The sequence below is a fragment of the Rhipicephalus microplus genome, chromosome 2 (genome assembly GCF_043290135.1).
Source record: "Rhipicephalus microplus isolate Deutch F79 chromosome 2, USDA_Rmic, whole genome shotgun sequence".
Lineage (NCBI taxonomy): Eukaryota > Metazoa > Arthropoda > Arachnida > Ixodida > Ixodidae > Rhipicephalus > Rhipicephalus microplus.
In genome coordinates, this window is record NC_134701.1 from 299,464,527 (window position 1) to 299,477,705 (window position 13,179).

General features: G+C 48.8%; 2 protein-coding genes across 8 annotated transcripts in view; both read right to left on the reverse strand.

The window, feature by feature from the left end:
- The window catches only part of LOC119178697 (fat-like cadherin-related tumor suppressor homolog), an 812,220-nt gene that overhangs the window by 780,194 nt on the left and 18,847 nt on the right, over positions 1-13,179 (reverse strand). The gene's annotated exons all lie outside the window — the stretch shown is intronic.
- LOC142783824 (uncharacterized) lies at positions 6,440-7,802 on the reverse strand. The gene has a single exon (XM_075882467.1). The coding sequence runs from the start codon at positions 7,790-7,792 to the stop codon at positions 6,440-6,442; it is 1,353 nt and encodes a 450-aa protein (XP_075738582.1). The 5' UTR covers positions 7,793-7,802.

Sequence of the window (13,179 nt, forward strand, 5' to 3'; positions counted from 1 at the left end):
TCTGTCTGTGGGCTCCCTTTGTTTGGCGCTCGTTCGGACTTCGCCAACGACGCCATGTGCACGCGGCGAACGCTTACCTTTTGTCGCCCCTCCTTCAAACGCTAGGCCGAAGAGCGGTGCAGTGTCCTAGTGCATGGTCAAACTACGCCGACCCATACCTCTCTGAAGCCAAAGCGAGCGCCTTTGCCTTCCCTCTAGCAACCGGGCCTTTTGTCCCAGTGTCCCCGTGTATCACTTTTACCACGAAGACGTGCTCGCGGCACCTCTGTGTAGTACTTCTCGCCCATGGCGTGGATAAGCCTATTTTCTTTCCTGCCGTGCCTTTTGCAACGAGCCCTGTACAGCTTTTTTGGTGTTGCCGCAGACAATAAACTGTTGCTACCTTGAGCAGTACCTTGATCTCGCTACGGTGACGGTTAACGCATGCCGTGCGGCTCGCTAAGACTGGACCCACGCTAGTGACCGTACTCCTTCGGGATATGTGTACACTACAGTGTCTAATTTCTGGATGTGACTCCTATAATGTGATTAACCCATCAAAACCACCTTAGCTAGTCTCCTCGAGGTGATATGAGGAGCTCTAATAACATACAAAGCTTACATTGTCAATGATAGTTTTTAAACTTGTGGAGATTGAGACTAGCCCATCGCCATTGCGCAGGCTTTTCTACCTATTTCTGGCACCCACATGTCCTAATATGATTATACCCTCCTGCGGTTCGTCGGTGCTGGAAAAGCAGGAGTGTCGTTAACCTCTCTTTCCTGGAACCGGATGTCAACTGTGGTGCCGCTCAGAGTCTCCAGAGATGTTTTGTGCACAGGCGGCAGGAGTCAGATAAGCTCTCTTGACAGCGAACGGTAAGCAGATTCTTTTTCTTCGATCCGTCAGCTCCTTTGTTCTCGGAGCTCACCCAGACGAACTTGCCAACGATGCCTTGCGCCTGCAGCAAACGCTAACCTTTCGTTGTCCCTTCCAAATGCTCGGGCAAAGGGCGGCACAGTGTGTTCGTGTGTGGTCTTACTACGCCAAACCATGCCTCTCAAAGCCAACGCAAGCGGAATTTGCCCTCGCTCAAGTGATCAGGCCCTGTGGTCACACGTAAGAACATGCAGCATAGTCGTAAGGGACCGTTTCCCTTAGCGACGTGTCACCGTGAGTCCTTTTCCCTGCGGATGCGTGCTCTCGGCACCTTTGTTTTGTGCTTTCGCTCGTAGCGTGAATAAGCCTTTTTTGCTTACCCGCCGTCTTTTTGCAGTGGGCTCTGTACTGCACGTTTGGTGTTGCCGCAGGCAGTAAAGTGTTGCAAATTGTTTGAGGGCAGTACTGTGTACTTGCCACGCTGCGCTCGACGCCTTGGCTGACCGAAAGCACGTGTGCAGCAATGTTAGTCACATGAGGCGACGATGAACCCGGCTCTGTGGCTCGTTAAGGCCTAACCCACACTAGTGACCCTACTCTTGCAGGATACATCCTCACTAAAAACTTGCATTCAAATGAAAAAGAAAGGTATGAGGGTGCTACCACCCCCTGTAAAGTCATTTTCAACTCATAGCACACAAATCTCTCAGAGATAGATCGCATTTAGGTTTAAAAGCTGCTGAGCAGTAGGTTGTGCAGTGCTCATGTGGTTCTCCATCATTATCATTATTATTAACACGATAGCACCAGCGTTGCCACCTGGCAGCGAGGTTAGGTGGCCGCACAGAAAATATTCGCAGGTCACTTTGGTGTGAAGGTGGCGATTGTAATAGACGTTTACCATGGTGGGTTCGTGGGTGATGAAACCGTGGGAAAAACCTCAAGGATGGCGCCTGGGGTTGTTATTTTGTTTGAATGTCGTGTTAGAAATATTGCATAAGGATGTCTGAGCTTGTCGCTACTGTAATGAAGAAGTAGTGGATCATGCGAAGCTTGGCAGTCGTATCGTCAGTGCTAAGCACGAGAGGCTCGGGCAAGGCATTGCGCTGTTCTTGCTGGCTAGGCTTACACTCCTGTCATGTCTGAAATAACAGCTCTACTTGTTGGGCTGTCTCAGTTCTTTTGTATAATTGGTGGAGGTTGCTAGGTCTCTTAATAATCCTGGAGTTACACAGCCTGACTCTATCTGTCACCATGACCACTGAATCTGCCACAGGCCAACCATCTCTTGCTCCCCAGGCCATCGTGTGCTCCGGCGCAGTCAGTCAGTGGGACCCTCCCATATTCAGTAGAACTGACAACCATGACATCGACGACTGCCTGGCTTTCTAAGAACTCATCAGTGTCCTGAACATAAAGCTTCATACAATAATACCTGGAGGGGAATCAGGCGCTAGTGTCTACCCGGCCTCCTTCAGCGCCACATCTATCCGGTATGGGAAGTATGGAAAGTACAGGCTTTGGATCTTGCTTTGGATGGATAACGTTTTTGATATTCGCGAGGCTTCTTTGCCGAATGTAATACAAAGTCAAATGAAGTTATTTCTAATCGAAACTTGCTTGTTTCTTTTGGTCGTAAATCTTGTTTTGAAAAGCTTGCATGACCATGAGGTAAAAGCGATACCTGGACAAATTTAACCACCAGGGTTTTGTTGTAACGCACCTCTCGTTTTGTTGTGAAGTCGAGTCAGAAGAGCGTGACATTGCGTTTAATTAGCTTTGCCGTCGCTTTGAAGTCGATATGAGTTTTGGCAAGACACACTTATAAGAAAACGTGAAATCAATGTAATACTCTACACTGGCATGAGACGTTACATCTATGCACAGCGGTGAGTGGACAACGCTTCGCTTAAACTGTACTTGGGGAAGCTCCAAAGCTGCGACCTCAGACCTAGTGCTCTTCAGCGTTTTTGAACAACAAAGATGCTGCTTCAGTACATTGCACTGCACCCCAACTACCCTTGTTGCGAGAACAAAACTGAAACTGTAGAAAAAGATGCGTAGAAAGTTCACTAGCTAATGCAACCCAATCTGAAGCCTGTACTTTCCATAATTACCATGGAGGTACACGATCGCAGTGCCAGATTCATCTCTAAGAATTATTGTATGAAACTCCATAGTCCTGAACGAATAGGAGGATGCCACAAGACTGGCCACCGTCCGTATTTATCTTAGCAGCATTGCACAGTTCTGGCTTCGGAACCATCGAACAGAGACGTTCCAGCCTGGACAGCGTTAAAGACTTTGGGACGCACGAGCGCCCAGCCTCCCTTTTCCTTTTACGGCAGCGCAAAAGCCTGGTTGCGGGAACACCCCCACAGCTAGCGCTTGCGATTCCCCTTTTTCCCGGCTCACACAACAGGTTTCCCCCCCCTCAGCGAGAAAAGGTGTTATTCTCGTCAGACAGAGGGAAACCGGGTCAGTGAACAAAACTAGCGTGCAGACGGCCGCATGCTCTCTCTGACACCGGCCTAGGAAGAAGGAGGTGGAATTCGCGACCCCCTGCGAGCCGAAGACAACGACCAAGGAGTAAGCATCTACCTTTGTTTCTGTAGTTCAGTTCAGTTCAGTTCAGTTCAGTTTATTACCTTAAAGGCCCCCCTTTCTAGGAGGGGCATTACATAAGGGGTGGGGTTTTATTTAGATTAACAATAAGCAGTAAAAGTTGTTTTAGTATTGAAGATGATCAATAACACGGTCTTGAAAGGCAGATGATGAGGCGATGTTGGCGATGTCCCGGGGGAGGCCGTTCCAGTCCGTGGCTGCTCGAAAAAAGAACGAGGCAGAAAAAGCAGTGGTGCGCGAAGAAGGGCGGGAAACCTGAAATGAATGACTGGTTCGATGAGATATGCGTGGTGCGGCTACTATATAAGGTGGCTGATTGAGGGAAGAATGAAATAACTTGTGATAAAGCATGAGAGTTGCAGTGCGGCGGCGCAAAGAAAGGAGTGGCAGTCCAGATTTCGCTTTCAAAGATGAAATACTGATATCGTATGAGTAAGATGAGTGAATGAATCTGGCAGCACGGTTTTGTACCGCTTCTAATGCTTTGATTAAATACGCTTGATGAGGGCTCCATATGGCAGATGCATATTCTAATTTCGGTCTGATTAAAGATTTGTACGCAAGTAATTTTACATGTGGGGGGGCTAGGCGGAGATGGCGCTTGAGAAAACCAAGTGCTTTATTAGATGCTGAAACTACATTAGCGATGTGTGTATGCCATGATAAATCATAAGACAAGGTTATTCCAAGATATTTATAAGACGGTACTGATTCAATTGCGGCGTTAACGATGGAATAGTGGAAGCGATATGGGCTATGGCGACGAGAAAAAGACACGAGTTTACATTTAGAAGGATTAAGGGTCATTAACCATGTGTTACACCAATTAAGCACGTTGTTAAGGTTGGTTTGGAGATACACGTGATCATGCTGGTTACTGATAGTGTGATAGATGGCACAGTCGTCCGCGAACATGCGGATGCTGCAGGATACATGGTCGGGCAAGTCGTTAATATATATTAGGAAAAGAAGGGGACCGAGTACAGATCCTTGGGGAACGCCTGATGTGACTGGGAGAGGGTTAGATAGGTGGCCATTAACAAAGACTGACTGAGAACGGTTAGTGAGAAACTGTTCAATCCAACGAAGAATGTTAAGGTCTAGATGCAGGTGTGAAAGTTTTAGCAAAAGGCGGCGGTGAGGAACTTTATCGAACGCTTTCGCATAGTCTAGAAAAATTACATCAGTCTGCATGTTACGGTCTAGGTTAGTGTGCAAGTCGTGAAGAAATAGCGCTAATTGTGTTTCGCAGGAGTGACCTTTACGAAATCCATGTTGTGATCGATGAAAAAAATTACATGAGTCCAAAAAACTTGCGATTTGAGAGTAAATGACGTGTTCCATGATTTTACAGGGTACACTAGTTAATGAAATGGGGCGGTAGTTCAAGGGTGAGTCTCTGTTACCTGATTTGTACACTGGAACGACCTTCCCCGTTTTCCAGTCATCTGGAATGATTCCTGATGCGAGTGACTGTGAAAAAATCAAAGATAAATAGGCGGCACAAATTGATTTACCATTCTTCAGAAGCTTAGAATTAATTGAGTCCATACCGGCTGATGATGAAAGCTTCATGTTATCGATTACGGATGCAATGCCTTCTTCGAAAAATGAGATAGTTGGCATGAATGCTTCGATGTTAACTGATGGTGATTGTGAAGGTGCGTCAAGTTCTTGAGTGAAGACAGATACGAATGCGGTGTTAAATATTTCCCCACATTCATGGTCTGTCACTGGTTCATGCGCGTCGTTGGTCAGTGTGATGTCGCGGGTCTGCTTTGGATTTAAAAGTTGCCAAAATTTGCTGGGGTTGCTGGTTAGTAGCTTTGGTAAGTCATCGTGATAAAATGTATGCTTGGCGTTCCGGATCTCAAATAGATATGATTTTTCCACTTCGAAGTATTTATCCCAGTCACTCTGCGTGTCACGGCGTTTGGCCGAACGGAAGAGCCGTTTCTTTTTATTTTCAAGCCGTTTTAAACGTACAGAAAACCATGGCTTATTGTGATTAGCATGAAAGGTAACCCTCGGAATGAACATATTAGTGAGCACACTTAATTTATTTTTGAATATTGACCAGTTTTCATGTACTGTGCGAGTGGGAAACACTGATTTGTACTCAGAAAAAAAGGTGTTAAGGTCTTCAGTTATTGCATCGTAGTTTCCCCGGTCGTAAAGGCATATTGTTTTTGCGGATGTGTACTTTGGAGCAGAACTGAATGAAAATAGGGCATGTATGATTTTATGGTCGCTGATTTCTGGGAGATAACTGATAGATGAAAGGTTCTCAGGACTGTTAGTTAGTATTAGGTCTAGGATGTTTGCTGTTTCTTGCGTAACGCGTGTTGGTTCCGAGACTAACTGACTCAGGTTAAAATTTAAACATACGTCAATGAAGTTTTTAGCCTCTGCATGACATGATAATGAGGACATGCCTAGGTTATGCCATTTGATGTTCGGGTAATTGAAGTCGCCAAAGAGAAGGATGCGGGCATTGGGATAAGTGGCAACAAGTTGCCTTAGGCTATTGTTTAGGTGCCTACAGAAGTCTGGATTAGTATGCGGTGGCCTATAACAAACGCCAAGAAGTACTGTTAGGGGAGGAGCGTGACAAATGAGCCATAATGATTCAATGTCGGACGTTACGTGTACAACGGAACATGATATACCTTGGTGAATTGCGACCAGAACACCACCCCCTCGAGTACACTTTCGGTCGCTACGATACACGCGGAATTCGGGTAAGTCAGTCAGAATTTCAGCGTCCGAAACGTTATCGTTGAGCCAAGTTTCAGTTAGTACCAGTATATTGCTTCCGGATGACAAAACAATGTTCGATAAGAGTTCGCGCTTTGGAAGGAAACTGCAGATGTTAGTAAATATCACGGAAAAGGAGAGTGGTTTGGCAGGTGCCGGGCGCTGTCGGTTTGTAGGTACATGGTGACAGGGTGACTGCTATGTGATTTCTTTAACTGTGCTAGACAACTTATCAAAAATATAACGTTTTGGACCGATGTGCAGGGTTTTATACCGCAAGGAGAACTTAGCAGATTTAGCCTTGGCAAATGCTATTAATTGTTTTCGCGCGTGTCGAACGGAGAGCGAAAAGTCCTCTCCAATGCTGAAGTTAGTATTTCTTAATTTCCGGCCATTTGATAGGATCGAGTCCTTTGTTTTGTAACATGTGAATTTTACGATTATGGGGCGATTTCTACCGAACGAATGACGACCAAGGCGATGAGCTCTTTCGAAGTCATGAGGTCCTACGGTTATTCCTAGATTCTTATGGCAGAAATCGATAATTATTTTTTCTGAATCGTTCCATGTCTCGCTGTCAGTAGGGTCGGAGATGCCATAAAAGATGAGATTGTTTCGACGTGATCGATTTTCCGCGTCATCTAGGCGGTCTTCTAACTCCTCGATCTTGCGAGACATGCTGCTTGTGTCTGCCCGCATCTTTTCGATGTCGTCTCGGATAGGAATAAGGGCCTGGTAGTGTGCTTCTAGGTCGGTCATCCGTTTGCATAAATCCGTTAATGTTCTATCAGTAGTAATTAGCTGAGATTTGAGGCTCTGTACTTCAGTAATTACTTTGGATTGGCCTGCGGCTATTTTCTGAAGTTCTGTCAACACGGCATCGTTTCCGCCAGGGCCAGGGTTAGTTTCCACATCTCCTGACAACATCAACAAGGAATGAATAACGGAAACACATTCGGCGGCAATGGCGAGACAGCACCGTGGGCTCGGTAACTGCACCAAAACGTAATTGCTAGTTTTTTTTGCAAACAGCGCGTAGGATTTACTAACCTGCATCGCAAAGATTAGCGGGTTAGATGGCTGCGTTGAGGTGCAGTCACAGAGCCCACGGGGCGGTGCCGGCGGTGGTTGCGCTTTTATATGCAGCGGAGCTGTTGATGTCGATGATGGTGTGGCCGTCCACAATGCTTTGGCCTCCGGTAGCCACTGCTCCCCTGGCGGCACGGTCATCCCGGGTCGGCTGGTGACAGGCGACACGTGGTAGCATCCCGACGCCGCTGCGAAGCACGGCTGTGCGCACCCCGATGACGCACCGGCAAAGATGCGCACCGAGGTCAGCAGTAGCTGGCTGGTGATCATATGGACGATCGTCTGCATCGCAAAGATTAGCGGGTTAGATGGCTGCGTTGAGGTGCAGTCACAGAGCCCACGGGGCGGTGCCGGCGGTGGTTGCGCTTTTATATGCAGCGGAGCTGTTGATGTCGATGATGGTGTGGCCGTCCACAATGCTTTGGCCTCCGGTAGCCACTGCTCCCCTGGCGGCACGGTCATCCCGGGTCGGCTGGTGACAGGCGACACGTGGTAGCATCCCGACGCCGCTGCGAAGCACGGCTGTGCGCACCCCGATGACGCACCGGCAAAGATGCGCACCGAGGTCAGCAGTAGCTGGCTGGTGATCATATGGACGATCGTCTGCATCGCAAAGATTAGCGGGTTAGATGGCTGCGTTGAGGTGCAGTCACAGAGCCCACCCTCCCGACATTTGTGCGCTATTGCTAATGCCTAGCAATAAAGTGTTGTTGTTGACCTAGCCTGTTGCCTTATTTGCCCGAACTCGTGTAGCTGCAATGAGACTAGCTACGGATAGGGGACGTTAATCGTGCACGGTACGACTGTGTGCGGCTGAAACATTAGCTAGGCTTCTGCGTCAGCTGTACATAGGGAGGACCCCCCTACAAGACAGAGTTCAAAAAGTCTTCCGTTGCCTTGCAGTCCGGAAACTTCGTGCGCAACAGCACCTTCAGTCACTATCTCAACTGCCTGGGTGAGAATTTCACCAGCTGCATAGAGAATGTCATCAACTTGTGCAAACGTAAGGATGCGACAATGACAGAGGCGGACTGCATTAAGCACGTCTTGAAAGGTATCGACAAGGACGCATTCGAGATGCTGATTTAAAAAACCTGGGTACTGTTGCCCAAGTTAGCGAGATCTGCCAAAGCTATGATGAGCTCCGCCGGCAACGTTTCATCACCCACCATCTTGTTCCACATCAGAAATCGCTGTCTGGCTTAACTCTCTCGCAAGATTTCATCCTCTTCCCACAGATCAAAGATTTTGTGCGCGAAGATGTAGCCCGTAAACCCTCACTCATCTCCAACCTACCGAAGCCCAGTGTGCCACTTAGTCCCACAGTACGGCAAATTATACAAGCCCACATGCCTGAGGTCCTTCCACCACAGCTAGCGCCACCGGTCACCACACCATTGATGTACACAAAAGCAGCAGCACAACCACAAACATTCTGCACACCGCCTTCACTGCCTTCTCCAGTTTACGCCGCCCAGCCGCCACGGCCTCCAGTCCACCAAGTCCTCAATTCCTGGGCCACAGCCAACAACTTGTCCATCTGCTTTTCGTGTAGTCTGCCCGGACTCGTGGCACGCCTGTGCTGCCACTGACTACTACACTCAAGCAAATACCCCTGCGCATATGAGTACGACCACACACTCCCGTTCACTTCAGACCCCAAATTGCACCTTTTGCGACCAAGCCATCAACCAGCTTCTAACCGTCGTTTTCCTCCCCGTCGTCGCTAGTCTTTCCCGTTGCGTCGACATCCCCCTGCAATCGACACCGAAAACTAAATGATGCAGTTCCCGAGGCAAAAACTGCGTCCTCGTCTCAAAGTACAAGCCCTCTTTTTCACTGCCAAATGTAATTAATGCTGTTCTTGAAAGTGTACCTGTGCTCACCCTCGTCAATACTGGTGCTGCAACTTCTGCCATAGCCGAAAATGTTTGCTGCTCAATTCGAAAAGTAATGGCGCCATACTTTTGTTCGTTTCTTCACATTGCCACAGCACAGCCAGTGCAGCCTGTGGCTGTGTGTATCGTCAGAGTTGTTTTCAAGGTCCAGTTCGTCACTGTTTCCACAACATTATTTTAGGTTAAGATTTTCTCTCCCATTATCAAGCCATCACTGACTGCACCCGTGCCGAAATCCCTTTTTCTCCCCATGCCAATGCTCTACTTGTTGACCGTCGCCCTTCCTGCGTGAAGTTGGTCATTACTAACAACACCCAGATCCCTATGTACGCTACTGTCATCGCACCTGTGTCATGTTTCGCTGCCTCCGACGCTACTACACTCTTCACGCCTTCCGCTGCTTTCATTCACCGCCACCTTTCACCACTTCTAACCGTTCTGTTTACTCTTCAAGGTAGTGCAACCGACATACCTGTGGGCACTCTGTTCCCATTCACGATTACGTTGCTTTGCGGCAAATGTATTGGCTCAATGGAATCTTTTTTAAACCATCACTACATTATATATTCCCAATTAATCATCAGAAGTCAATGCCCTCTTCTATAGTCCACTGACTGGCCCTTCGGCTGGCAACATTTTCAACCATATTATCAATGAAGGTCTAAATCCGCAACAGAGGCGTCAACTTTTGAGCCTCCTTGACAAGGTTCACTCAGCTTTTGACAGCCAAAGCACTACTTTAGGCCAAACGTCGATTGTGGGCCACCAGATCGACACGGTCAATCCCCCACCACTACAGCAGCGACCACGCTTGACATCGAGCTCATGGGCAAGACAACAGGTGTATGACTGTCATAGCTCATTTAAAAGATATGCATCTGTATTGCTCAAAATAAAAAAAAAGCACCCAGTGTAAACATGCTCACTAAAATCACAGTGCAAAAACATTCCAAAAGCCACGTGAGTACATAATTGAAAATATACTCTGACTTACAACAAAATATAACAAAAACTACACAGACCTTTCGCCACCTATGCGGGTAGCACCCTCAGTATCCACTTGCACCAAATGAGAGAAGGTCACCCAGTCTACTTCTAGTCTCGTATGCCCTTGTACACATCCAGTAGGGGGCCACGGCTGTTGTTGCACGCTGACAGGTTGCGGCGGATGAACCACGACTAGAGAAGCTTTCTTTTGCCCCATCTTTGTTCCCGAGCCAGTGTCGTCGTATTACTGAAGCCGAAGGCATGTTCCGTCAACCAGCAGTGTTTGGCGAGTTCGGTCTTAGAATATGTAGCATGGGAGGCTTTAGCGATGTCTCCTTTGCGCTCCTTGTGCCTTGTTGACCGCTTCCTCCCTGTTTCATCGATGTATGTAGCATCGCAGTCCCCACATGGTACCTCGTAAACAATCCCACTTTGATCGTTTGCAGGGGTGCGGTCTTTGGGCTTGGTGAACACGCTTCCCAAGGTACAATGAGATTTTCAATGGTTTTAATACTCAGTGGACAAATATCCCTCCAAACAGGGTCTAACACACCCTGAACGTAAGGAATGGAAACAATAAATGTTGCGTTTTCCTGCGCCACACTCCTTGTTCTTCTTCACATACGTTTCAGGGTGTCATTGATAAACGCCATCGAATAATGCCTTGGTTACAATGCACCGACCACATTTTCCATCTCATGTTGTCCCAAGTGCTGATCAGAACTAACAGCATCGCAACAGGAAAAAAAAATCCTCACGACGGACAGTTGGTGCTCGGCAGGGTGATGTGAGTGGAAGGACAAAAAAAAACCTCTGGTATCATTCTGCGTCTGGTACACTGTTGTCACCCTGCCATTATATGTCCTGCGAACAAGTATGTAGCGGCGAGAGAAGAGAGACGTGAGATGACGTCGAAGGCGGCCGATGGAGCCGTGCCGATCTCGCCACTTTATTGCAGGCCTGAAGCGGAGCCACGTCGGCTACCAGCGTCCGCCACGCCAGGCGTGTCAGCTCGTTCTAATTCTCGCGCAGCTCGAGCTAGCATCAGCTGCGCGAGAGGCGCGGCGCGGTGATGAAGAAATGATGATGGTGATGATGGCGCTACAGGGCTCCCCCCCTAGCGCTTTGCGCGATTCGAAGGCATATGAAAAAAAGAAAAAATAGTGACAAAAGCTATATACATGAACGACAATCCATAAACTGTTCATTTGGAAAGTCTAGGTTGTCAACGTTGATGGGCCATCGGTAAGCAGCGAGTCTCTGGTGGGCGACTCTGGGAGAAGCGCAAGGGACGAAGGAGGAAGTGCCGGGTCGCTGTGGTAGCCGACAAGCGGGTCTCACGGTGACTTGGCCGGACAGGCCGAGAGTGGACCGTGTGTCGCGAGGTCATGCTGCCAACGTCGGCAGAGGGCCGGCAGTGCGGGCTCTGACGTTGTGGTCGACGCAACACAGACCTCAAAGTCGAGCAGCGTCTGACGTGCTGGCATAAACATACGTGCCGGCGCCCGCAGGAACGTGTCCCAACAATACCACCAAGTGCGCGGTGGGCAGTCGGGCACACGACCAGTGGTGGGACACCGCGTCGGACAGGCCGAGTAGGCGCCTGCGCCGTCTTCAGGGCCGTGACCGCAACCCGTGGCCGCGCAGCAGGGCGGCCCCAAAGTTGCCGCAATGTGTGACGCCAAGCACGCCGTCGTCGCCGACGTAGGGCAACGGGTGGCAGACACGCATGAGGCATGAGCGCCGTCGCGGTTGTGACACACGAGCTGGCGTTGTAAACACAGGTCTGGCCGTTGCCGTCCGGAGGCACCAATGTAGCGGCGAGAGAAGAGAGACGTGACATGACGTCGAAGGCGGCCGATGGGGCCGTGCCGATCTCGCCACTTTATTGCAGGCCTGAAGCGGAGCCACGTCGGCTACCAGCGCCCGCCACGCCAGGCGTGTCAGCTCGTCCTAATTCTCGCGCAGCTCGAGCTAGCATCAGCTGCGCGAGAGGCGCGGTGATGAAGAAATGATGATGATGATGATGGCGCTACAAGTATATCCGAAAATGGCAAGGCATTGTCCTTCTCTTCTTCGTAGGTGAACTGAATGGCAGGACGTACGCTGTTCAGTGCCTCATGGAAAGCAACCAGATTCACCCTCTTCAGGATGACAAAAGTGTTATTAACATGCCTAACCTAGTTTCAACTGGTAAGATAGAGCCTCCAGCGCAAATGTTTCAATGTGCTTCATCACTAAGTTGGCCATGGTGACACAGACTGGACTTTCCATAGGGTGTGGGATCTCGATGTGGCAAAAGCCAAAGCACCGCTTTTGGAGTGAACGGAGACGGTAGGCACGGTCGGACCAAACCAAAGCAATACACACATATTTATTTAACTACTTTTTCATCGACGATATTATCAGCCGAATTATCATAACATCAACTGTGATAAACACGCTAAACAACTTTATACATAATTACACAACAGACAACAACATAACAAACACAAGGCAGCAGTGCAAACGTTTGACTCGCCACAAGGTCCCCCGGCAGACAGCCCGCGGTGCCATGCACCGGGGTCCCGCTGCCGACAATCGTTCATGCCAAACGCCACCAGAGAAAGAGGCCAGCTTATTTCTCGCGCACCGCCACCAAAGCTTGCTGCCAGGCGTCGCCGCTGGCGCTAATGGATCATGATGATGATGGTGGGAATCAACGCTCGCGAACACAACACCATTCAATAGTTGTGACACCAAAACACGGCTGCTGTGCGTGACCCAAGCACCACGCAGTGCAAACAACTTTACAGTAAGTATTAGCACCCCCACAAAGGCATCTTTCAATTTGGTGGTAAACGGTGTTGTTTAAACTGAAGTACTTTTTTTTTTTCAGGCAGAAATGCAACAGAATTACAATTTATTCCACCGACATAGACGTATGGTTTTACAGACTCCTGTCCTATTTCAACCAAGCCTCCG

Bases quoted from the DNA above. Each gene is read 5' to 3' on its own strand.
- LOC142783824 (XM_075882467.1), bottom strand. From the start codon at position 7,792: ATGACCGTGCCGCCAGGGGAGCAGTGGCTACCGGAGGCCAAAGCATTG.